The sequence below is a fragment of the Mycena indigotica genome (genome assembly GCF_014461135.1).
Source record: "Mycena indigotica strain 171206Taipei chromosome Unknown Mind.scaff0001, whole genome shotgun sequence".
Classification (NCBI taxonomy): domain Eukaryota; kingdom Fungi; phylum Basidiomycota; class Agaricomycetes; order Agaricales; family Mycenaceae; genus Mycena; species Mycena indigotica.
The window spans coordinates 2,415,360-2,439,503 of record NW_023503000.1 but is presented as its reverse complement, the minus strand read 5'-3'; the positions used below and the strand labels follow the sequence as shown (position 1 = coordinate 2,439,503).

Genomic DNA, 24,144 nt, shown 5'->3' with positions numbered 1-24,144 from the left:
GGATTTATCTAATTCGACTACTACAATTTCCTCGTTAATTGTCCAAGACTATTCGAAGGGGTATCGCGATTATTTTACAGTTCCTGTGAATGTAATGAGAATTGGGTGGAAACTTGGCTGGATATAGCATACAATCAGGTTCAAATTACCAGACACGAGACGGTTCTCCAAAACGCAACCATCCGGCAGATCAATACGCTGTCCCTCGTTGGCGACAACAATGACCGTGCCCCGCAGCGTAATGTTTTTGCCTAAGCACCAGTCAATTCAGCGTTATGCCCATACCAAGTGCGCTCACCGAAATAGACATCGCCAGTAACAGTCAGATGGTCGAGCTCGAGGATCTTGGGGATCTTTTTGAAGCGCTTTTGGAATTGTTGAATCTACCAAGATAATTTAAGCACTCGGTTTCCTTTTGTCGAATACTGCACACCTTCTTGAAATGGTCGCCGAGCTTGATGACTGGCGTGGTCTCGAACATACGAGCCTCGTTGATGACAAGCTGGCCATGCTCAAGCGAGTAGATGTCACTCTTAATCAAGAGGAGATCGGAGCAGCTCTTCACAGGAAGGAAACGTGAGCGAGGTACGTTGATTCCATGAGCGTTCTTGAAGTGCTTGATGGCAGCACCAGCAGCCGTTTCGAGCTATGGAAGGAGTCAACGAGGAAACAACTCAGATCACGGAAAATTACTTGAATGACGGACTGGCCGTCATCAGTGACCTTGGGGTTGATGATAATTTCGAGCTCCATGCCCTCAGTTTCCATGATACGCTTCAAAGCTATACGAGGTCAACATATGCAAAAAAAAGTTGTGGTTGTGCTTACCTTTCAGATTGATCCACAAGTTGTTGGTGTTGAAGATCTTGAACTTGCGAACTGTGCAGGCATCAGCCCACAATCAGCTAGACGAAATGCATAACATACCGGATTTGAAATCTTCGACATGCTCAGAAGGAACTTGAGCAATTTCGAGGAGTCGTATCGAGCCGTCGTAGTCGATGAGCGTTCCACCCTGAGACACATTATCAATTTGCTAGAAGAAGCCATATAACACACCTTGACATCAGCCTTGGTCTTGTCAGTGACCTCCATCAAAAATTCTGCACCTGAGTCGATCATGTGCTGGAGAATTCTCTCGTCCACACTATCAATCGTGTCAGTGGCGTCAATGAAGCAATGTCGCGAACATACACTGCTCCCAAATTGTCTGAATTGGAAACGAAGAGATACTCCTTTCCCTCCGAAAGCAGCTGATCAAGTACGCCTGAATGGAGAAGCGCGTTGTAGAGATCGCCGTGACCAGGAGGGTACCAATGCTTCTTGTCGTCATCTGCACGGCTTGGGCATGGCACGAGTGTTTCCTTATAAATTCGGGGGTATCGCGACTGGTTGAAAGTCGTGATGCGAAGCTGCTGGTTCGCATATTTTTTAATGATGCGGAGCGTGTCTTCGTGGGTGTTGAACGAGGTCATGAGGATGAGGGGGACATCCACGCGGTTGGTAGTGTTGAGATGCTCGATTTGACGGACGGTAAGATCCAAGAAGGTCATATCGTCCTTGACTTCCAGGGCACTCTTAGCACCGGTCATTCCTATAACCATGAGAAACATCCACATGCAACGACAAATTATACCAACCCATAGATGTTCCTAGACCACCATTGACTTTGAGAACTGCGAGCTTGTTGAGGTTCTTGGTGTCAGACGGTGAGGGAAGCTTTGCGTAGGGAATAATCTGGTCTTCAGCGGGTGACTTGATACGGTCCCAGTCGCTATGTCGAGTTAGAGGGTACAAGCGTTGTTCATAAGACGTACAGATCCTGGCTCTTAGCACGTTCTGAAAGATAACGCGTGAAGAGGTAGAAGAACGCTTGCATTTCGGTGTCGAAGGCCTATTGACGTCATTAGAGGAAGAGATGAACGTTCGAGGCGATTGAACGCGCCTTTTTTGTCTGGGGATCAGCAACGGTGGCGACAAGGTGGCTTATTTCGTTGCGCATAGTCTTCGCAGAGACACCGGTAGTTGCAGTCCGGAAGTCGATATGGCTCGTCCCGCGGACTCGAGCGTTGAAAGAGTCGGCCCTGGGCATCAAGTTTGCGTTGGCCATGCTGGGCGAGATGAGGGAAGAGGGAAAGAAGCGAGAATAAGGGCTTACTTGGAGTGGGTGTGGAAGGGCTGAGTTGTTGTTGTTGAAATGAGGTGAGGAGCAGATTGGGTGCGAACAAGTGGAGCCCTGGTACGATGGCGTTTATACTGTGGAGCTGTTGAGAGGTCTTCAGAGTCAGGTTCCTCTGATATAGGCTCAATCCAGTGGCTGACACTGGCTGGAGTCTTATACGTGCTGGTGGTAAGAGTGGAAGCACGAAACTGCTGTGACATCCACGGAACATTGGCCTTGCCAGCAAACAACCAGCAAGGACTTCTTCAGGGTAAAATCGGAGCCAGCGAACGTGCAAGACTTGCCACGATCGAAAGTTTATCTCCGGTTTTGCAGGCGCTTCGCTCAATCGGGAACCACATGTCCATCAGAGCACAAGTACGACAATGTGTCCGAATAGCTTGCTAATAATACACATATATCGGACGCGCGCCTCCCCATAAAACTCTTCCACCACCGAGCAAAGGAGACCCACTAGACACCACCTCTGCAAGAAAGAAATTCCTTCAAAAAGGGCCAGTTTTCATGCATATCGGGGGTAGGCCGGTAGCAGATAGAGCTTTGACAGAAAGGTACATGTCGCTTTCAGCGGTCTTCAGGGTGTGCCTCGTTGTCAGTCCATCCGTCCGTCACCAGTCGAATACTATGAGCGTGTTGAATGGGTAACAGCGGTGATGCTCGAACATTAGCGGGAGTCAGGGCCACAATGATGAAATCCTAGGTCAGATTGTCATTTTGCCGACCCTTGAGACGCTTAACGAACCTTGACCACCAGATGAGCGCAGTTAAAGCTGGCGCAAGTGATGTCTTTCTTGCATTGGACCTCTCCATCCCAATTCAACGATATTTCTGACGGGTCAGAGTCGCATTGTGCCTCAAGGAAAGAAGGAACGACCGCGCGGACATTTGCTTCTCCAATGGTGATGGTCCGCCATGACTGTCGTCCGTTTACAGCATCCAGATAAATCTGCCGAGCCAAAAACACACGGACGACGGCGGAATAAAACCGTTTACGAGGCTTCTTGCCCACCTGAAGCGATTCTGGAGTGATGGAGCCGTAAAACAGTCCAAGCGATGTCGGGGAGCCACATAGTTGGATGTGGAAGGGTATCGATTCAGCCAGGCAGAATGTCTGAACTGAGGGTATAACAAACTGTGTGGGCGTCGATGCAATAAGCAAGTGGTCCGTGCGCAAAGAAGAAACGGACATGACAAGTGATTGGCTTCACCGGCTCAATCGTTTCTCGCGGTCGTGTGGGTATAGTGATCAATGTCTGATGCCATTCGGCTGGCGCAACCTTTAATGAGGACATAAATGATGGCTCTGTAATGAGTGGGCGAGCAGGACGAGTCCCTAGAAACATTGGTCAATACTGGTCAATATAAAAAAGTCTGGACTCACGAGGCCGGAAGATAATTGGCGTAGTAAAACTGTGGATGCATTAGACGAGGGGGAATATACTGAAAGAGTTGACGTTAAGTACGTGTTGGTAGAGCTCTTTCTCAAGGACAATCGCCATGTAGCGACTCTCGTCACTTTGATCGAAAACCTATAAGTGCATTTGACGACGATGAGAGGACTACCGAGACAAATAGTCTTAGATGGAACCATCAACCGCCAGCCAGCACTTTAGATATGGCTCACTGACCTCGTAAGAGGGAGGTGTGCGATAGACGCGGCCCTGTTCCTTGTAGGTCATCGGAAGAGGAACCGCAAATCCCAAGACGCTGGGGCACGGTCGTCCACTGCTTTTCTCAGCATCGAAAAGAGTTCGTCGTTCGTCCACCACCCGTTGAGTGAACGAACCAGTGTCGGTGGATGATAAGTGAACTGCGTCACTAGTGAAGCACGTAGGATATCATTTCGAAGAGGACCCACCATTGCCCTCCAGCTTCGGAAGGTCAGAAAGTTGTAGTCAGCAGGAGCAGAAGTTGAGCACAAGACCACACACACCTTCATCGTGACCGTAATAACATTCTCTGGATTCTCGATACCAATCTCCCCACAGACGGTTGCGTTACGACCATATGAGGGCACCGAAATTGGGTCATCTTCATCTTCGTTCTGGTTCTTGAATATCACGGTCAACTCCCGCCACTTTTTTGTCAAAGTCCCAGTTGCAGCGTCAGGTCGGCCAGCGCGTGGGGTAAATTCAACGGTTGAGTGCCCAGAGCGCGGTAATGAGGCGTAGGAGGGGGCTGGAGATAGGCCGTAGACAGGCAAGGCGACAGACATTCATGAGAGTTGGCGGCATCAAGCTGTTGTGCAATTGGTTTAAAAGGCCGGGATCACATGTTCGCATCTGAACTCCTATTCTTATCTAAACGTCCACCAAGCCAACCAAAAGAATATAAACAAAGGAAACCAAGCCACGTCTCGTATATCGTATAGTACTCCTGCGACAAATCCACGGTTTTCATTGCTTCTGCCTAGCCATTGTTTGAAATATTTTGTGTTGAGCATTAGTCGGCGGCGTTGGCCCATGAGAATGAAAGTCCAAGAATAAACATCAGGGTCGGAACTTTTGTGAGCTGAAGTGGGTCGTGGCAGCGATGAGTTATTTGTAGCCCATTGGTCTCTTCTTCTAGACCGTGCATGTCCTCGACGGTGAAAAGCATTGGCGATGACGATGGCCAAGAGGGAAAGTATGAGGAATGGAATATATGTTGACAAGTAAATGCCCAGTTGATCAGGCATTAAGCACAAAGACTCGGAGTAAGAGATTTCTTGTGTTAGGTGGGGGTCGACGAGCGATAACAGTTGGAAGCCTGGTTTGCGGACGTTCATTACCATTGAAAGGCTCTTGACAGTGACTTCGCGAGCCTGTCTCGGTTGTCCGGCAATGGTGAATGAGTGGCTGACCTCACAGTAATCGTGGTCATCCCCGCTATAAAAAGGTTTGACGCCTCTCTTAAACCTCGGTGGGGTTGATTACCTGAAAATGAGCGATGGCTGGAGGGTTTGAAGAAGCAGGTCCGAGGAAGGTTTTCCGAGTGTGTTTTGATATCCGAAGCCAGAGCCTTGACGGATAGTGCCATGCTCGCGGTTCGGCCCACAGCTAGTTCCCTCCGAGCGCCATAATGGGATATGCGTGAAAAGCAACAGGGGATCTCGTTCGTGGACTGGAATCGAAAAGACCTTAGAACAACCCAGTGTAACGATAGCCAACATACGCTGTGTGTAGTAGCCCTTCACGAATTCGGTGGTACCACCGGGGCTGGGTCCGAAGACGGCTTCCTCTGCCAGACTTGGTGCATCGATGAAAAAGAAGGTGTGATTGGAAATGGTGACTTGACTGTTCAACGGCCCAAAATGCGAGATATAACGCCTTTTGGCTTTGGAAGAGAACTTGTTGGACTTGCCCAGACTAGGAGAAATTTAGACCATTGACAAGGAGTATTAATAACGTGGTGACTTTCCCCGTGTCGTGGTTTCCTGGAATAAAATATGCGGGGATGTGGGGGTCCAAAGAGAAGATGCTTTGGAAACGGGCGTAATATTGTTCATATCTAATATCCGTTATTGATATTTTGAGAAAAAAGTGCAAGACGTACTCCGCATTTGACATGGCATATCGCCCTCCGTCCATCATGTCTAATGCAGCTTGAGTTATGGTTATATTGCTGGAAAACTGACGTAGTATAGACCTCCCAGAAACACGACTATATCAGGACGAAGGCGCAAGGCAGAAAGCCAGCTTCTGCGCAAGTTGAGGTCGACGAGCAGCTGCGTAATGCAGGTCAAGACTGGCGCTCGGTCAGGATAAGACCGGTGGTCAATAATTTGAGGGTCGGCCACAATGAGCACATGGGTTACAGTGGCAGCCTGGATGAAGTCAACTAAGACTGACAAAGCCTGCAGACGACGGACCTTCGGGGTGTTGAGACCTGGATTTGGCCACACACAACGGCCGACACTCCGAACGAATATTTGGCGCTCATACCTGCCTAAACTCAGGGAACGCGTCGTGTAGTCTAATGAGGACGAGACTGACCAGAGAGTCAATATTGTCCAAGCGAATCTTAGTCCATTGACGACATGGCGCGGCGAGACCATGAAAGCTGGGGGACAAGTCAAGGACAAGTATGGAATCCGAGGGTGAGAGAGAGAGAGAGAAAATTACCTGTAACTTCAAGGTCACATCCACATCGTTCACACCTGCTCTTTACTGGCACCTTGATGTTGAACCATCGTATCCAAAGGCTGAGCCAAAGCACGGGTCAAGTTCAGCACCATCGTAGAACGCAACTCCAAAACTGGGCTATTACCCCAACTACAATGAGTCCGATGAGCTGAGCGACAACGAATATAATCCTTGGAGTTCCTTGGCAGCAGGTTGCCTCAAAGTTCAAACATCTCTCAGTGTTTATCTCAGTCATCTGGCATATACAGGCTTGAACTGTCGATGCAATGACAACATTGACTATCTGGTTACCCAGACTTTCTTTGAACAAGATTGAAGAAACGAAGAAACGAACATGAACCAGCTCAAGTCGGTCAACAAGCCAATTACATCGCCGCGGCAAGGAATACCGAAAGTGGTCACAACCCCAAAGACCCCAAAGCAAGTCACTCACATGGCCAACTGGAATGCGAGGTAGAGAAGTTCCAGCCAGCAGCTCCAGGCTATGATTCGAGCAAAGGCGTTCAGAGATCTTGAAGGAGAGGAGCCAGTGTCCCGACTGACGAGAGCCACCCTTCAGAAGACCAGCTACAGGAGACTGGGCAGTAATTCAAGGCAGCGATGGTAACGCAAAGCAAGCAGACCTCTTGTGAGATGCGGGTCTTGACGTCGACAGTGGATAAATCATCAAGCTGAATAGTCAAAACAGTTCGAAGATGACCACGGTCCGCAGCGCCTTCAGCTCGTAGGGTCAGATTAGGGAATGACTCCGTGGCACTAACATCGGTAGTGTTCTGCATGCATGCATATCTTTCGGCTGCGGCGTGCAGTTTTTGTTCCATAGCTTCACTCAAGTAATTGAATGTATTCAAACTCGTTGACTGGCAGTGGAAATCATGCCTGGATCTTACTCAGTATACTAGAACCAAGCGAATCCAGATTGCATTTTTCAACAGTTTCCTTTTGTAGGTCCGACTGCAGTGTTTAACGCCAGTGGACGGCATTGCTAGACAAGTTTCATAGACAAGTTTCAAGATCTTTTGCTCGAATATTAAATGGACATGGAGGCCACACACAACTTCCCACGCCCTTGGACTTCCTTTAGAGCAACCGGGCCATCCCGAACGCGTTGTCCGTTTGTTGCAGTCGCTGGGTCCAGATACCGAAGGCTCTAATGATGCGTTGCCTCGGTTGCGTGACCATGGTCGTCGCCGTTGTGGTTTAGGAATGGGTGCTGGCCCTAGAGTACAAGGATCGGTAAATATAGTGGCCAACATGTTTTATTTGAACGCACCAATAGTTTTCCGCCGTCTTGCCTAGGGGAAGCGAAATATGAGACCACATAGATTGCAGAACACAGGTATATGACGCACCGCAGTCGGTAGAAAATAAAGAACCACATCGTGGCGCCAATGCCTTTAGCAAGTAGTGTATAGCCGCGACCAGGAAGATGTGGGTGGAAGCCAGGGGCTGAAAGCAGATAAGCAGTGAGAGTTTGATTCCGCGAAAGCGAACAGACGATGGTGGCCGGCCATTTGAGAGAGTGGTGTCACATGTGTCACATAAACTGCTCTTGCTTTCGTTCAAATCGGCTGGGCGTTTATGGAGAAGCGCAAACGCGCTGCCGTCGATTCCGACGTGGTTACTTTGATATATGCCGCTCCAGGACACAAACGCTTCGCCAAATTGTTGACAGGTTCGTGGCCCGTCGCGCTTTAGCATTTGTTGATTCCAAAGCAGAGGCGTCGCTGGACGAAATCAAGGAGGTCGTAAGAAAACGCCTGAATTTCCCGTCTGCCTCGAGCTTTCTACTTTCGTATAATAACGACATCGCCTTGGAGAATGGTATCACCCGTCACTCAAGTTTAACTTCGGTTTGAGATATGTTCAGACGACGATTTCGACGCGTTTATTGTTTACACAAACAAATCCTCCTCACCTTCCATCGACGTTCTGATTGAGATCAAGGACTTGACTGTAAGTTTACATGGAACGCAACCTTTCTTGACCTAACTGTGATAGACGCTTCCTCACCTTCCTCAGCCAATCGACAATGCGATTTCCTTCATCATAGACCAGACAAAGACGACGACAACAGATACTGCTCCACCTCCTAAGAAGCGGAAGGTCGCCGATGATTCACTCCTCGTTCCCGCCCCAACAGAATCTGCATCTGCTGTCAAAAGTATTGCGACGACAACCAAACCAATTTCCACAGCTGCAAAAGCCAAGAAGCCCAAATTAGGTGAATTCGTTCAGGGGGGTTCCAATCCAGCAGCGGGCCAGAAGAAGGCAACGGAAAGCAACGATATTGTTGTCTTGGAAGGCCAAGATGACCCAAAGAGGAAATCGCAAATTGCAGGACTACCTGAGAGCACAGCAGCCGCACCCAAAGCAGCGTCGAGGAAAGACGCCAGCTCCAGATGCCCCTGCGGAGGTGAAGAAAACAAAAAAGAAAGCAGAGGGACGTGGAAAAACACCGGCTCCAGATACTCCTGTGGAAGGTATCAAGGACAAACTCAAGAGAACCAAACCGAAAGCTGTAGCACCTCGCAGAACGAAGAAGTCTGTGGAGGAAAATGATGATGATGGTACGAGTTCTTCGTTCCATGGTTTTCAGGATGACCTTGCCCACTTCATCACAGGGGAAGTGATGAATGTTCAATCAACAGCCCAATCGAAAGGTACTTGACTTCCCATCGAAGTGTATCTTAACGTCGACCTTTGTAGTGTCCACGCAGAACGAAGGTATCGAACCTGCTGCCAGTGGTGAGCTAATTGACGCGCTTCATTACTTACTAACATATTCCGTTTGCAGGGCCGGAAGCCTTCTTGAAAGGACTTGTTAACGCCATACCGGGTCCCATTGGGGTGGAACAACCCAAGCCAAAGGCCAAAGCAAAGAAAGACGCTGTGCCCATATCCAATGTGAATCTTTCTTCGGTCTCGGGCGCGGAGACTGCAGGGGTATCTGATGCATCTGTTGGCCACACAGATCCATTAAAACAAGCTGCTCGCAACGAAAAGGAAAGTTCAGATTCGGATTGCGATACTCCTCATCCCCCACCTAAATTAAGTCGGCCTTCCATCACCGACATGGACTTGGATTTAGAACTAGACGCCATCACGCGCAATCCCAACATGAGCGTGGCAGATCTCATTACAGAAGATGATGACGAGGGAGAAGGAGAAAAGCAGAATGTTGTGCTGGAGACGGACAATGAAGACGACCTTCACTTTCGTCGACGCTCTCGGCGGTTTTACAATGTTGAATCAAGCGACGACGAGGGAGTTGATGAGCGACGTTCGATTCCTCCTGTAGAAGTTCCTGAATCACGACGATCATCTCTTCGTTCTCAAACCGCGCCGCTCCTTCGAAACCCTCCAAGTTTTGACAAATACCCAACAACAACTCTTATAGATGCCCACCAAACTCAATCCACAGATATCGACTCGTCAGGTGACCGCGCTGTTGACCAGGTCATGGCTTCTGATGAAGCTATGTTTGGTCTCGCTATTCGTTCTGGCTCCGAGCGTGCTGCAGTCGAAGAAGATCCTATCCTCCCTGCCGACGAGTTTCCTCTTATACCGAATCCCGTCTGCGACGAATCTCCTTCACCTTCTCCCCAGGATGCAGTCTTGCGTCAAAAAGGTCACAAGCGGCTATCTCAAATCGAGCCACCCATCACAATCTCGCCTAAGCCTGAAGAAGTGGTCGAGAAAGCTCTTCCTCCGAAGCTTACACGCAAGAGGAGTGCAGCTGCCCTAGCCACGAATCCCGATGAACCACCTCCAAAACGTGCTCTTCGCGAAAAGACGGTTGAACCAGAAGCACCTGCCCAACGTAGAAAACGCGGTCCGAACAAAACTCCCGAGCAAAAGGCACTCGAAGCTGAAGCCAAAGCTACTCTGAAAGAGGCACTCGAGAAGGTCAAGAAGGAAAAAGGCTCCGCGAAAATAACGGCGGAGCTCAAGGCATTCGAGGCTCAAGCGAAGGCTGCTTATAAAGAGGCGATGCAGAAGTCGAAGAGAGATGGGGGTCTGAGGAAACCCCCAGAGCAAGAGGCATTTGAAGCTGCCGCCAAGGCTGCTTACAAAGAGGCGCAGGAGAAAGCCAGAAAAGAGAGAAATTTCAAGGCATTGGCGTTGAAGAAAATCGCTCAGAAAAACGTTGCTATTTCACCGGATGCAGAGCAAACAACACCCATGTCGACCGCTAGTTGGACAGTTTTGGCGCCAGCTTCATCTCTTGAAGACGCCAACTTGGCTGATGAATCCCAGCGCGATGAACTTCGTTCGAGCAGTCGAGAGCCCCATGTTGCGAACCAAAACTCGGACGACGAAGAGGAGGAAGAGATCAACATACAGCTGACTGCGCGTTCCCAATCGAGCAAGAATACGCCGTCTACTACTACGTATCGTCGACTAACCGACATAACAAGTCAACCGTTTGCCACGCCCACACTCAGTAACACCCCAAAGCTAACCTCGACTGTTCCGCGGGTACGGAAAGGACGGAAAGATATGTATGGAGACGATTCTTCAAGTGATTCGTCGGATGAGCAGGAGGTTCAGTCTCATATTCCAAAGTCGCGTCGAGCTGGTGCCAAAAAATAGCCTAGAAATCGCTTGTAAATAAATAGTGAACATCAGAGAGAAGACCGAATGAGTGACTCGTCGTGACGCTTGTCAATTTTTACCCTCACCAGGTTTATGCTTTACACCAAATCTACACGCGACGAGTGGGTCCTTTCGTCCGCTTGGAGCTCATATTCAATGATATTGACCTTTTTCAGCTACCTCAGCGACCAAGTCTTCACCCTCCTCAAATAAACTTGCAATACCATGTTCTTTCGAAACGCTCTATTTATTCCCCGTTTCTCTCGTGGGTTGGCGAGCCATAGCGGACCTTTGGCTGCTATCCCCGCTACCCTCCATCTCAAAACTGGCCAGTCATTCATTGGTCGCTCGTTCGGTGCTCCCAAAAGCATCTACGGCGAGACTGTGTTCTCCACCTCGATCACGTCATGTCTGTGAAAATTTTCATCCGCCTCATTTTCTGCGTCTCACATCGTTTGTACAGATACTGAGTCGATGACGGATCCTTCGTATCGTGGCCAAATCCTTGTTTTCACAACGCCTCTCATCGGAAATTACGGTGTTCCCCTCAACCAAGCTCCAATTGATTCCCAGGACGTTGGAGTGGTGCTGGAATCCCAACGAATTCAGTGTGCCGCTGTTATTGTTGCCGATGTCGCGGAGAAGTTCTCCCACCACACCGCTGTTGAGTCTCTTGCTGCTTGGTGTCGGCGTCACGATATTCCGGGCATTACTGGTGTCGATACACGAGCAATCACTCGCTTATTACGTGATCAGGGCACGACTCTTGGTCGCATTGCGGTCGGTGATGATGTCTTAGCTCCACCACCCCAAGCTGAAGAGTACTGGGACCCGTCGAAGGAAAACCTCGTTGACCAAATTTCGACGAAGGAGCCATATCAACTGAACTCTAATGGCTCTATCAAGATCGCCGTGCTCGATTTCGGTGCCAAGGCGAACATTTTGCGCTCACTCGTCCGCCGTGATGCTGCTGTTACCGTTTTACCTTGGAACTACGACTTCAATTCCATACGCGACCAATTCGATGGTCTTTTCCTTACGAATGGACCAGGTGATCCAGGACATTGCATGGAAGCTGCTCTCAAGCTCCGTAAGACGCTCGCAGAATGGGACAGGCCTGTTTTCGGTATCTGCATGGGTCACCAAATCATTGGAATGGCTGCCGGACTAGATGCGTATCGTATGACTTTTGGCAATCGTGGTCATAACCAGCCCGTTCTTGCGCTTGCTTCTGCTGGCTCAATTACTGCCGGCAGGGTGTATGTTACGAGGTTAGTGTTTCTCCACTTATTTTTTTGCCACTGGAGAAATCTAACTCACCACAGCCAAAACCACCAATATGCGCTGCAACTTCAAGACCCTTTCCCGCATGGATGGGAACCCTTCTTCATCAATTGCAACGATTCTTCGGTGGAAGGCATCAAGTCCACAATTGATTCAGGCAAGAAGGTGTGGGGCGTGCAGTTCCACCCAGAGAGTGCTGGAGGTCCGCTTGATACGATTGAGGTTGGTGTCTTTATCTGGATTGCGACCGGCCGCCAACTTTTTCTTAGATGTTTACTGACTTCATCTCGGAATGTCGGAGTCATAAAGAATCAATCTCTGGCAGGGTGTCTACGACGGTCGCGCCAACCCGACCACGGGTTGCTGTTGGCGCTGGCGCATAATTAGATTGGACTTGTGTGTGTTTGTGTAGTTTTTGGAACCCATCACGTCATTACCTTTGCCTTCACCCACGATGAATAGTTTCTTGGATCCGTACGACTTGACGTCGGGAACTCCGCCGCAACAGTCAGAGCAGAGTCTTAACGAGGAAGTATCGCAAGCCATTGGACAGGTTGGCCGTTTGTGGGGTGCTTTTCGCAAACAGGTGTGTTGAGCATCCACACAAAATGAACATCTCCCCACACTCTACTCAGAGCCAGAATGCTCTCGAGACAGCACGTAAAGATTTCAGTGGCGTTGTATCGCAAGCTCAACAAGAACTGAGTCGACTGACCATGGAGACTCCAAAGTCCCCTGAGCCAACTCAACCAGGCTCTGATTCTGGCGACGAATCAACGACTCCACGAACTGGCTCGCCTGCAGTACAAGACCCTTCGACAACTACTACTGCCGGCCTCTTCTCTCGTCTCCAATCCGCCTTACCTCCCAACATTGTCGCGACCGTGCAAAGTCATATTCCCGAATCGCTCAAGAATGCTTCAGAAAACATCGATTTCGCCCAGATGCGCTCAACCCTCACATCAGAATTCCAACGTGTGCAAGGTGTTACTCGGGCCCAAGCTGAAGAGTATGTCCACAAGAGTGAGGCTTTACTGCGTGATGCGATGAAGGAGGCTGGAGAGGTATTACGGGACGCAGTCAAAGTTGTCCCTCCCGATGCGCAGCAGTCTGGAGTGGGTTCGAATAGCGTTTCGTGGGACGGAACAGACCTTTGGATGATGCCATTCGATGGGCCAGAGTCAGGCGGAAAAGGAAGAGAGAGAGCCGCATCGCAGTCGGCAGCCGACAGTCAACTGGCTGTCGCAACTCGTGCAGAGGCATTGCTCAAACGTCTTCGCCACGACCCAGAAATTATCAAATTGGATCCAGAGGCAGATGCTGGTGTGAAGGAAATATATACGCAATGGCTCGCCTCGTCCATGAAGGATGGTTTGGAGAGCGACGAGTGGACTGCCAAGATCACGGCTCTCTTGAATGACTCTCCCGATGGTCAAGCATTACAAGCCAACCAAGACTCTTTGGGTATGATTAAACTTTCTCTCGAAGCTGGTTAATTTTCCAAAACCTCGTGTAGTACCGTCGCTGCTGACTCGTGAAGTGTTTTGGAAGCGCTACTTCTTCCGCGTCCACCAAATTGAACAAGAAGAAGAGAAGCGCAAGGCTTTGCTACAACGTCGGTGCTCTTCATGATCATCCACTCGATGCTCAACATCTCATTCTCGCAGGTTCGACTACTGAAAGCGAGGAAGATTTCAGCTGGGAGGACGATGACGACGCAACGCCTGGGGCTGCAACAGCCAAGTCTCCAACAGCAGCATCTGACGCCGCACATACAGTTATCTCTGTTCCGTCATCTGGAGCACCAACACCAGCAACTACCAGTCCACGAGAGAGTAGTGAAGAGAGCTATGATGTCGTGTCCTCTGATGGCGCAGGGAAAGACAAGGCTGACAAGAAGGCTGCAGAGTCCGATAATGACAGTGATTGGGAATGAATTCTAAATATGTACGACTATGTCGCTCGACTAAACAGCAATTCTGGACTTAGGCAATTAGGCTCATTACAATCGTTCTGGCTTAAATTCAAACTGCTGGGTGTAAGCATACCTTTTTTTTGAGTGTAGCTTGCATATTACAAACAAACAAACAAACAGACTCAAATCTATTTCAGAGTTGGAGTAGGAGCTCCGAGGCCGGGCCGATGGTCCGCGTACGGTCCGCAATGCAATCTGAGGTTCGTTCCAATTTGAGTCGACGACACAGCGATGCAACGGTTTGGCTGAGTAAAATTCAATTAATTGGCCCGGCACGAGCCGTAGTCCACTTTACAAGGCTCTTGTCGCATTTAGTCTGTCTTGAAAATAGCAGAGAGCCTGTCACATTGTGACCCCGTTTTCTGGCCGTTCCACGTCTTGCATCAATCTTGTCTTCGACGTCTTCTACTGCGGCTTCGCTTTAGAGGCTTGAACCGTTACTCTCGCGTCTAATCGGCGTGACCAAACTCTACTTTGGTGGCTCTGCAGCACGCGAATGGGCGTGAGTTCGCGCCGAAAAGCAGCCAGGGCGAATAGAATCTCCCGCACCCTCTCACGGACAGTCGTAATCAATTCTCTTCGCCTGGGATGGATCGTTGCGCTCGTCGCTGGCGAGTTGGTGAGTCAAACAACTACTCAATTTGGATATGATTTGTATTAATGCCGTCAGGGCGTCTACTTTTACTCTCTGTCTTCCTGTAAATGGCCTGAGCGGGTAAGGAGTTGTGTTATCTTGTCTACGTGTAGTTTAACACTCGGTCTCTAGAACGAATGGCGTCGTGGAAAGCCGACACATGTACTCTTGATATCAGACCCTCAAGTTCGCCATCCATCTGTCTCATGGAGGAGGCAAAGCCTTCGTCAAACTCTATATGAGGTCAGTGCAATTGTTTGCCAATATGTCTGGTGTTTGACTCGCTAGGCCCTTTACGAGCTCAACCTGAAACGCAGTTGGCATGTAACCCAACGATTGAATCCGCACGCCGTGTTTTTTCTTGGTGACATGCTCTCGAGCGGCAAGTTTGTGAGATCAGAAGCAGAGTATGCCAGCTATTGGCGCAAGTTCCAGCAGATTTTCCCCGGCGCCCCATCGTCCCCCCATTACTACATCCCAGGCAATAATGATGTTGGGTCAGTTAATACTGCCTGACTTCAATTTAGCTGAACGATGATGTAGAATGGGTCTTTCGCATTCCTCGCCGAAGAATGTTCGCTTATACTACTCGAATGTGGTTGGCCCATTCAACCGACAAGGTGAGCGGGAAAAAAAGTTAGAGTCGCCAGACTAACATACACTAGTTGTTATTCGGGACCATGTTTTTGTGTGCTTGGATGCGCCGGGACTAGTCGACGACGACTATCAACGATCGGGCACGCCATACGACCACTGGAGTCCAGCTCATGGAGGTAGCGTTGAATTTGTTAAATCATTCGTCCATGGTGTGTCTACCATGTTTTTACTCACCAAACCGAAGAGCTCATCTAACATGACCCAGACTCGCGACCTACAATTCTTCTCTCTCACATTCCCATGGCGCGACCAGATTCCGCATCTTGTGGCCCTCTTCGAGAAAAGGGTACAATTCGCAGAGGCGTCGGTCATGGGTATCAAAATACTCTCGGCAAGCACACTACTGCATTCCTCCTGAATGCAATCCAACCATCTGCTATATTCAGGTTTCTCGTTTTCTGCTCCCTTCAAACCACGCTAAATCGGCCCTCTCAGCGGTGACAATCGGGATTATTGCGAGTTCAATCACACTGTCGATTTGGAAGTTGCAGGAGGTTCAAAATCGGTCCGCGAGATCTCCATCAAGTCATTCTCAATGTCTGTGCACATTAAACGACCCGGATTTCAGCTTCTCTCGCTGGTAATTAGACTGAGATTTAAGTTGAGTGGATTTAACCCTAACCCTAGGTTGACCCAACGACGTCTGGAACGTCGATGGCCGACACCTTGTGTTTGCTTCCGGATACCGCCAAGATATATGGCTCTCTTTACACACCTTTTGCGCTCTTAACACTCATCTTCCTCTTCGTCTTCAACATCTATCGGTCCAAACGGTTGCGAAACGCCCCTCTTCCACCAATGTCGCTTTCCCCGTTGAGCAGCAATGACCACAGTCCTAATAATCTCGGCGCTGCCTCTCCCTGGTCTCCATTCACACCAGCGGTCCCATTGAGTCCACGAAACAAACTCCCACCATCACTGAGGACACCAAATGCGACTCCCGGACCCACAATGCGAGCCTCGCGACCTGCTACGCCATTAGGGTCACCTATGCTCACCCCTGCTATCATTTTTCAAGCAGACGAAGACGAAGATGATACACTTTATCCGGCGCAATATGCCATGCAAAGAAATGGACATATTGACGACGAGGAATGGCCTGCTCCGCGTGATGACCCTGCTCCTGCTTTTTTCCTGCCAGCGCCAGGAAACCCAAAACCTGTAGCTGTGTCACATGGCTGGAGTTGGACGTTTGTTTTTCGTGGTCGGAGACGACGAATGGCATTGTCTATCCCCACTTGGAGGTCCTTGCTTGATCTCGTTTCGCTGTTGGCCCCCGGTAGCGACTCAGACATGATTCTGCGTCGAAAAGGCTTGTTTTGGGCAACAATTGCGGACGTGTTGGGTGTTCTGTGGCCAACAGTCCTGTTATGGATCATTTTTGCATGGTGGATGCTGTAGTTTGTACTACCATTTATCATCCGTATATATAGTAGAGTGTACTAGAGTCACCGGCCTTGCCCTGTTATAATATTGCCCGGGATCTGAGCTAATGCAAAACAAGCGAGACCCAACACTTGGGAGGTGAAATCAGTGTGGACGTCTGTGGTAGAGGCTGAACAACTCACAATACCCACTGATTTTCTCTCCAGGCGAGTGGAAATACACACTCGTGGTCCCACATGCAAATAACCAAGTCAGTATCAGCCCGATATTGGTGTAGACGGCAATCGTGTGGGGTGTAGACCATCTTGTGAGGGAAAATGACGGACTGATTTGCTGAGCGAGGAGCAGTACGGAGAGTGTGAGAAGGAATATATGTCCGGAGACGTCGTGACCTTTGCGTAAGCGGGGAGTTGCGCGCCAGTCAGTGGGCAACGTGAGCGACTGGGACGTGAAGAATGACGCATGTGTTTCTGGGGAGATGGTTGTGCGGGTGTGGCAGTATTCTGCTGGCAACACCAGAGGTTGGCCGTCTGGAAGGGGAACCACGCATTCTCCACCAGAGACAAGAATAACGCGTTCGAGTAGTCCGGGCCCGAAAAACCAAGCAGTGAAAAGCAGCCATGTCCCCGTGGCCGTCAACCAACGACTCAGGCGACGAAGGCTACGTGTCGAAGGGGTCCCCGTGATCCAAGCAAGTATAAATGCAGCTGAAGTCCATCCCCAAGCCTTCTTTATGAAGTATACATTCAATGGGTTGCCCTTGCTCGCGAAGCGGTGGGTTTGGCTGAGCGGATGGGGCAGGTGGGTGAGGAGAGGATTGGAAGTGTCAAGGTATGTGCCGTATGCGACTGAGTAGATTGTCCCTACAAGCACTATCGTTGAGACGAGCGCGAATGTCAGACGCGTCGCGGTAGACATTGTGGGTGGAGAAGAAAAGACGATGACGACATCACAGCCGATCCAAGTTTCTATTTCCATAAATGGTGGTACAACAACATTTTCTTTCTCGTCTCTACAGCCACTCAAGGAAGTCGGGGGTGAAATAAGTCAAGATAAGAGTTGCTCCTGTGTGAGGGATTAATGTGAGGTAGCGTAAGGCACAAGAAAGATACTTACCGGCTCGAAGCATACCATCGACAGATTCAAAGGCCATGTCGCGGAGTGAGTAGACTCCCGCTTTGGCGCCAGCATGTATCATAGCAAACTCCCCGCTAACCTGATAGCAGGCTAGAGGGTGGTCTGGAGCGATTTGGGCTGCATCCGCAATGATGTCGAGATATGGCATGGCAGGTTTGACCATTAGAATATCTGCACCTTCAACAACATCGCGTTGCTAGAGCTATTCAGTACACCATTGAATAGAAATTAACATAGACATACAAGAGCACGACGAGCCAGTCCACGACCAGCGGGTGGAAGTTGATAGCATTTGCGGTTTCCAAAAGAAGGAGCACTACCAGCAGCATCTCGGAAAGGCCCATAGAGTGAAGAGGCAAATTTGGCGGAGTAGGACATAAGAGTGCACTTGTTTCCAAAACCGTTGTCGATGAGGGACCGTTTGATATACTTGATTCGACCGTCCATCATGTCGCTGGGGGCAACACAGTGGGCTCCCGCTCGAGCGTAGTTGAGAGCTACTTCTGCGATGCGTTCAACTGAAGGCTCAGTATTGATAGTCCCATCTTTGTGGAGAACACCACAGTGACCATGATCCGTGTATTCACAAAGACAGACGTCGCAGGCAATGTAAAGGTCAGGGAATAGCGAGCGAAGTTTCTTGATCGCAAGGATGACTGGGCCATTTTCGTCGTCTGCGGGTGTACCGCGAAAGTCCTAACCATCGTGAGAAGCTGCTCCAGGAGAGCCCGAAGTGACACGTATACCTTTTCGCAGGACATTGGGACGCCGAAGAGGATAACACTCTGTAGACCTTTTGCGACTAGCGGGCCAAGGAAGCCCTCCAACTTGTTAACGCCCCATCTAGACTGGCCGGGAAGAGTCGGAATGAGCTGAGAGGCGTCTGGATCGTCCGTAATAAAGATTGGGTACATCAGCATAGATTTTGTCAATTGCCGCTTGCTCTGCCATTGCCTGCTGAGTGGGTGCTGGTAGCCGCCTTGAAGAATTGACCTGGAAATCGTAAGATTGCTCATAGTCGTTGGTGTGAGATTACGAACGAGATATCCATGGTGGTGGGATGAAAGAGAGTGTCGGGGTCAGCGGTACTCGTCTAGCCGAGCGAAACTTAGTTTGATGGTGGACGCGTGACCGATTACAGCATGACTGTGACGTAGCGTGACCCACTTGTTTATTCCACCACGACGACTGCGCGCGACGCGATGTTGTCGCTGCACACCCCTCCACGAACGACAACCTACGAAAACTCGCCATTGCTTACGCCATCTCCGCTTAGACCACGCCAGAACTCTCCATTTAGACCACGTCCAATAACGCCAGAAGATTCAGATGCGGCCGTCTTTCTTGCTCCACAACAACCGTTGCTCACGCCAGCCAAGCCGGTGCTGAGTCGGACACCACTCTCGCTCAATACGAATACACAGGGCGTAAAGCGGAAATCATCCCAACAAACATCAACCACTACACCTCTTCGAATTGTGTCTCCCAACAACATCGCGTTCCATCGTCTTGCTCCCCCACAATTTACTACCCGTACTCCCCACTCGGTGGCAGAGACTGACGCTCATATTCGGAGTCATACTGCCACCCTCACCCGTCTTCGAATCTCAGAGCTCCAAGACGAGTTCGATGACGAGCTCCCTGTTATCTCCCGCCAAGAAGAGGTAGTCGAGGCGAGCTCGCCAGGTGGACACATAACTAAACGACGCGCTCGGTCGCGTCCAGTTTCCCAAGAATTGCTGGAAGGAACCCCATCACCCGTGAGTCAACAAACGCGGTGTGGTTTCTTTGACTCCTTCTGACTTGTATTAGGTCGAGTTTCCAGTCGCTCGCAAAAGAACCGGATCACAGTCGAGTGTTTCATCCTCCGAGGCAGGCTCGCCATTGCCTCGTCGTCGATTGGTGCCAACACGAGCCCCTCTTGAGCGGATTGAAAGTGCTGCCACTCTCTTTTTCGGCCCCGCAATCAACCCTCCACCTTCCACTCGTTCTCGTATCACATCTCCAGCCCTCCAGCCTACTACTTCCCGCTCCTCTGCTCGACACAGCTACGCCGGTCCAAGCAGCAATATTCCCCAGTCATGGAACGAGATGCAAAGTCGGACAGCGACTCCTTCTCCGGGCTCTTCTCCACCACGTGTTTCTATCATGGATGAAGACCACGACCAAGATATGTTTTTTGCTGCTTCTCTCCCGGAGCCATCCATCAGCGGTCCTTCTCCACGACCGCGGCCACCACCAGCCACCATTCCCAAAAAGTACAACATGCGGGACTCGGGGGTTGCATTGAGTGAAGACGATGACATGGACCATCCCATGCCCCAAGCTTCGACCAGCGTCAGCTCAATATATTCTGACGATGGTCTCGTTACCCCCGGTCTTGAACCAGAAGCAGGTTCTGGTTGGCCCACAGTTTTCACTGGGGACACCAACTCCGAAATGGATGTCGATGATTTTATTCAACGAACGTTGGCGGCAGGTGCCAAAACTACAGCGGCGACACAACCCAAAGAAGGCTCCCGGCACTCCGGTTAAAAGAGTCAAGACAAGCTACCTTGTGGGCGACCGGCCCTGGCAAAGCGCTGTCGCGCACAAAGTCGGACTTCCTGGATTTATGTTTGAACCGAAGAATGGCAAGCCACGAAAAAGTTTACCGGCAGCTTTTCCAGCATTGGGCCGCAATCCGAGTCAACCGACACAAGACATTGGGACTGACTCTGAAGGTGAAGATGAAAGCCCAAGCGGGCATCGGGATAAATATGTTGGTTTGGGTCTTGGTCGACCGATCGCTCGAACTCGATGGCTGTCGCGTCGGAGTAGCAGTGGCGCATTTTCGAGTGGCAGCGACACAAACTCACTCACGGGCACTCCCACGCGAGCAAAAGGACGTGGTATGTCATTTTGTTGAATGCTAATTGACTTTTTGTGTGCCTAATATGTCCGCTTTAGACTGGCACTTGCCCAAGACACATCGACCTATACAGTTTTCACCCTCGAACAATGCACTCAATTTATCTCCTGGCCGGTCTGCTTCCAGCTCTTCCTCTGCCTCCACTATTGGCTCGCCAACTGGAGCCAGATACACTCGTCATCATCCATTCACTCCACGACCCAGTTCGGTGCGTCGTCTGTCGGACCAGTCTGTCGAGCGGGTGGGGTACTTTGAGAGGGAATTTGAAGAGCTCGACGAACTTGGAAGTGGCGAATTTGGCAAGGTCATCAAAGTCAAGTCGAGAACACGACATGGAGAATATGCAGTCAAGAAATCGAAACGATTTGAGGGCGTGCGACATCGGTAAGTCCATTTTGTATCCGCACCCTCGGCGACAAGCTGATTGGATCTCGTTTATTAGACTGAGATTACGGGAAGAAGTCGAGATTTTGCAACATCTCACATGCGGTGGCGTACAACCAAATGTTTTGACATTTGTCGACAGCTGGGAGGAAGACGATGTGCTCTATATTCAAACGGAGCTGTGCGAATTAGGCAACTTGGCTCATTTTCTCTGGGAGTACGGCCGAGTCTTCCCGCGACTTGACCAAGCTCTCATCTGGAAAATCATGGTTGAGCTTAGTAACGTGAGTGGTTTTTCTAGTTGTCTGGTCGTCAGTTATTAAAGAAGAAACCAAGGGTTTGCGCTTTATCCATGGCTCGAATGTGATCCACCTCGACATCAAGCCGTCAAATATCTTTGTGACTGGGGACCGTCGCCTAAAAATTGGGGATTTTGGAATGGCATCGATATGGCCCCGAATTGTTGAAGCGGAATCTGTCGTCGGGTTTGAAAGAGAAGGCGATAAGATGTACTTGGCGCCAGAAGTCTTGCAAGGGCGGTACGGGAAGGCTGCTGATGTGTTCAGGTGGGTAGTCCTTGTCCGGTTTCAGCGGAATTTTCACACGTCGCAGCTTTGGCATGACAATGCTCGAGACAGCATCTAACATTGTAGTGCCCGACCAGTAAGTGTGGTCTTGCGGAAGCTTTGTTTTGTGGGCTAACAGAAAGAACAGAGGCGACTCATGGCTGCGTCTTCGCCGAGAAGACTTTTCACAAATCGAGATGGATGACATGCCGGAACTGTTTAGCTTGATTCGGGCAATGATGCGTACTGAACCCGACGAGCGTATAGACATTGAAGGAGTTTGGGGTCATGGAATTGTCTCAAGAGCACGAGAATCGATGCTTGCAACCGGAGGAGGAGGGGCACTAGAGGGAGGATCAGGGCGGCAGTTTTTATGTAGTATCTTGGCTGCTTGACGACGACAAGCCACACAATCTATCAACTTTGATGATGGGGAACGGCAGCTTTTCTTAACTTGTTTCTCTTTCCATCCCTCTCTCTTCCTACTTATAAGCGGCTGGCTTATGCTTCCTCATCCACACTTTCGTTCAGCCCCGACCTATCCTCCGAACTGGCATCCAATGGCCCCCGGTGTCGACCCAACTGACTACAGAGCCTTCTATCCATACACACCAAACGAAGTCAAACATCGCAAGAGGACAACGAGCGCCCAGCTCAAGGTCCTTGAAGGCATATTCAAACGCGATACCAAGCCAAATGCCGCCCTCAGAACAGAATTAGCCTCGCAGCTGAACATGACCGCCCGTGGTGTCCAGGTTAGTCCTCAGTAGTCTGTTTTTTTTTCGGTTCAAACACTGTTATTAGGTATGGTTTCAGAACCGACGGGCAAAGGAAAAGAACAAGGCTGCAAAGGCACTGAAGAAGGATGCCTCTTCGCCGTCTGAAGACGGTGAACCCTGCGATTCACCCTCTGAGGCTGTCCCTTCGCTTTCGTCCAGTTTGTCTCCTTCCCCAACCCAGACAAGTCCACCTCAGCTTCACGTGGTCACCGACTCTGCCAGCTCGTTCGGACTTGGGTCGCCAGTGATTGAAACGCCAGATGACGAGCTGCCTTCCTTGCATAGCATGCGCCGTGGATCGCTACCTGTCGTCGGCTCGCTTGTTGATCCTTTAGACCCTCTAGCCAGGCGTCGTTCAGTCGACGCTAGTCTAGCCCGTCTTCCTCACAATCCCTATGCGGCAATCGCTCGGGCAAAGAATAGTGCCCTCCTTGCCACTCAACGACTTTCTGCTGCCCGCCAACAGCCTCGTAGCGCCGCCTATATGCGGCCAGTAATGCCACATAGGACAACAGTTCCCATCCAACACACTCGTCATTCCTCTATGGACGCCAGAGGCTATCGAATTCCCCAATCCCCTTCACCTTCTCCCTTGTCACCTTTCCATGCTGTATCCATTCGTGACCACCATCTCTACCCAACCCGCAACATCTCAGCTCCACTTCCCGGGCCACTACCAGCGTCCGGCTACTCATTTGGACAGGCCAACACAACTTGCTCAACAGACACCAGCGAGCACAACTCGCCCGTCGACTTCAGCAACTTCGCATTCCCTCGACCCGATACTGACACCGAAGACGAAAGCTCTGTGTACCAAGTTTCGCGCTTTGGCTCAATTGCGAGCGAGTCGAGTGCAACGAGCGGGTTTTACTCGGACATTTCGAACGAGGCGCCCGACTTCCGAAGACGCGAATCTTGTCCAACTGGTTTTTTGAGCTTGATGTCTGGCTTGGATGTCAACGCACCGCGACGGGCGAGTGTGGCGGAGGGTCTGCTTGCTGGCTCGCCAGCAATAGTCGGCTATCCTTCGCCCGCATCAACTGTTTCTCCAGGGTCGAGTCCTCATCTTCCTGGCTCCAGCGAGCTCAACTACGCTCTGAAACACCATGAGCCAACCGTTCCGGAGACGGCTGAACCGACTACGCCTTTCTTCTATGATGCCAACAGCTACCCAACCCCCTCTGCAACTGCAGACTCGAGTGTTGAGTATTCACAGTACGATTATGGGATGGCGGGTTATGTCGAAGAGGAGTTCCAAACACCGACGGAGCGGTACTACGAGCCACAGCCGGTGGCTGAGACGGTATTTGCTTATTCATGAAGCAACAAGATCAGCAACGACTTTGTGGTTCACGATATCATATAGCCCAACTAACCTAACTCATACCCCGGTGGATTGTAATTAACCCTTCCTTCCCTCGCCGCAAATAACTCAGTGTTCTACCACCGGAGTCGCAACCAGCCCACACTCGCTTCTGCTTTCACACTTCTTCTGCTTCTGTGTTATGCTCGTGTAATTGTTCCTT

General features: G+C 50.3%; 12 protein-coding genes across 12 annotated transcripts; 6 read left to right on the top strand and 6 right to left on the bottom strand.

The window, feature by feature from the left end:
• Window positions 1-74: 74 nt before the first annotated feature.
• On the bottom strand, window positions 75-2,382 carry MIND_00069700 (UTP-glucose-1-phosphate uridylyltransferase; the record flags this gene model as incomplete). Its single annotated transcript, XM_037357657.1, has 13 exons — window positions 75-83; window positions 133-251; window positions 299-383; window positions 434-646; window positions 694-782; window positions 829-879; window positions 928-1,015; window positions 1,060-1,147; window positions 1,195-1,594; window positions 1,641-1,774; window positions 1,818-1,894; window positions 1,925-2,111; window positions 2,159-2,382. The coding sequence occupies 13 exons, from the start codon at window positions 2,380-2,382 to the stop codon at window positions 75-77; spliced, it is 1,764 nt and encodes a 587-aa protein (XP_037225567.1).
• A 364-nt stretch (window positions 2,383-2,746) lies between these two features.
• MIND_00069600 (uncharacterized protein) lies at window positions 2,747-4,397 on the bottom strand (the record flags this gene model as incomplete). Its single annotated transcript, XM_037357656.1, has 8 exons — window positions 2,747-2,878; window positions 2,925-3,314; window positions 3,370-3,515; window positions 3,564-3,592; window positions 3,646-3,758; window positions 3,811-3,992; window positions 4,041-4,053; window positions 4,116-4,397. The coding sequence occupies 8 exons, from the start codon at window positions 4,395-4,397 to the stop codon at window positions 2,747-2,749; spliced, it is 1,287 nt and encodes a 428-aa protein (XP_037225566.1).
• Window positions 4,398-4,478: 81 nt separating this feature from the next.
• Window positions 4,479-6,218, bottom strand: MIND_00069500 (Cell division control protein Cdc1; the record flags this gene model as incomplete). The annotated part of the gene is made up of 8 exons (XM_037357655.1): window positions 4,479-5,049; window positions 5,098-5,284; window positions 5,336-5,529; window positions 5,570-5,671; window positions 5,717-5,756; window positions 5,810-5,987; window positions 6,033-6,105; window positions 6,157-6,218. The coding sequence occupies 8 exons, from the start codon at window positions 6,216-6,218 to the stop codon at window positions 4,479-4,481; spliced, it is 1,407 nt and encodes a 468-aa protein (XP_037225565.1).
• Window positions 6,219-7,456: 1,238 nt separating this feature from the next.
• Window positions 7,457-7,820, bottom strand: MIND_00069400 (uncharacterized protein; the record flags this gene model as incomplete). Its single annotated transcript, XM_037357654.1, has 4 exons — window positions 7,457-7,525; window positions 7,580-7,601; window positions 7,659-7,755; window positions 7,805-7,820. The coding sequence occupies 4 exons, from the start codon at window positions 7,818-7,820 to the stop codon at window positions 7,457-7,459; spliced, it is 204 nt and encodes a 67-aa protein (XP_037225564.1).
• A 67-nt stretch (window positions 7,821-7,887) lies between these two features.
• MIND_00069300 (Carbamoyl-phosphate synthase) lies at window positions 7,888-10,902 on the top strand (the record flags this gene model as incomplete). The annotated part of the gene is made up of 8 exons (XM_037357653.1): window positions 7,888-7,981; window positions 8,026-8,130; window positions 8,177-8,262; window positions 8,308-8,722; window positions 8,775-8,876; window positions 8,931-8,969; window positions 9,016-9,054; window positions 9,104-10,902. The coding sequence occupies 8 exons, from the start codon at window positions 7,888-7,890 to the stop codon at window positions 10,900-10,902; spliced, it is 2,679 nt and encodes an 892-aa protein (XP_037225563.1).
• A 228-nt stretch (window positions 10,903-11,130) lies between these two features.
• MIND_00069200 (Carbamoyl-phosphate synthase) lies at window positions 11,131-12,572 on the top strand (the record flags this gene model as incomplete). The annotated part of the gene is made up of 4 exons (XM_037357652.1): window positions 11,131-11,314; window positions 11,369-12,176; window positions 12,231-12,411; window positions 12,459-12,572. The coding sequence occupies 4 exons, from the start codon at window positions 11,131-11,133 to the stop codon at window positions 12,570-12,572; spliced, it is 1,287 nt and encodes a 428-aa protein (XP_037225562.1).
• Window positions 12,573-12,643: 71 nt separating this feature from the next.
• MIND_00069100 (BSD domain-containing protein) lies at window positions 12,644-14,125 on the top strand (the record flags this gene model as incomplete). Its single annotated transcript, XM_037357651.1, has 4 exons — window positions 12,644-12,775; window positions 12,825-13,653; window positions 13,706-13,804; window positions 13,857-14,125. 4 exons carry the CDS (start codon window positions 12,644-12,646, stop codon window positions 14,123-14,125), a joined length of 1,329 nt encoding a protein of 442 aa, XP_037225561.1.
• Window positions 14,126-14,660: 535 nt separating this feature from the next.
• On the top strand, window positions 14,661-16,856 carry MIND_00069000 (Metallophos domain-containing protein; the record flags this gene model as incomplete). Its single annotated transcript, XM_037357650.1, has 9 exons — window positions 14,661-14,783; window positions 14,835-14,879; window positions 14,931-15,041; window positions 15,087-15,295; window positions 15,342-15,418; window positions 15,464-15,604; window positions 15,661-15,841; window positions 15,891-16,035; window positions 16,083-16,856. 9 exons carry the CDS (start codon window positions 14,661-14,663, stop codon window positions 16,854-16,856), a joined length of 1,806 nt encoding a protein of 601 aa, XP_037225560.1.
• Window positions 16,857-16,903: 47 nt separating this feature from the next.
• On the bottom strand, window positions 16,904-17,759 carry MIND_00068900 (uncharacterized protein; the record flags this gene model as incomplete). Its single annotated transcript, XM_037357649.1, has 2 exons — window positions 16,904-16,971; window positions 17,024-17,759. 2 exons carry the CDS (start codon window positions 17,757-17,759, stop codon window positions 16,904-16,906), a joined length of 804 nt encoding a protein of 267 aa, XP_037225559.1.
• A 94-nt stretch (window positions 17,760-17,853) lies between these two features.
• Window positions 17,854-19,029, bottom strand: MIND_00068800 (Delta-aminolevulinic acid dehydratase; the record flags this gene model as incomplete). The annotated part of the gene is made up of 5 exons (XM_037357648.1): window positions 17,854-17,906; window positions 17,958-18,174; window positions 18,222-18,674; window positions 18,725-18,971; window positions 19,019-19,029. 5 exons carry the CDS (start codon window positions 19,027-19,029, stop codon window positions 17,854-17,856), a joined length of 981 nt encoding a protein of 326 aa, XP_037225558.1.
• Window positions 19,030-19,180: 151 nt separating this feature from the next.
• MIND_00068700 (uncharacterized protein) lies at window positions 19,181-20,513 on the top strand (the record flags this gene model as incomplete). The annotated part of the gene is made up of 2 exons (XM_037357647.1): window positions 19,181-19,738; window positions 19,791-20,513. 2 exons carry the CDS (start codon window positions 19,181-19,183, stop codon window positions 20,511-20,513), a joined length of 1,281 nt encoding a protein of 426 aa, XP_037225557.1.
• Window positions 20,514-20,592: 79 nt separating this feature from the next.
• Window positions 20,593-23,939, top strand: MIND_00068600 (uncharacterized protein; the record flags this gene model as incomplete). Its single annotated transcript, XM_037357646.1, has 8 exons — window positions 20,593-20,869; window positions 20,928-21,273; window positions 21,332-21,557; window positions 21,610-21,839; window positions 21,886-21,936; window positions 21,988-22,100; window positions 22,371-22,594; window positions 22,644-23,939. 8 exons carry the CDS (start codon window positions 20,593-20,595, stop codon window positions 23,937-23,939), a joined length of 2,763 nt encoding a protein of 920 aa, XP_037225556.1.
• Between the last annotated feature and the right edge of the window lie 205 nt (window positions 23,940-24,144).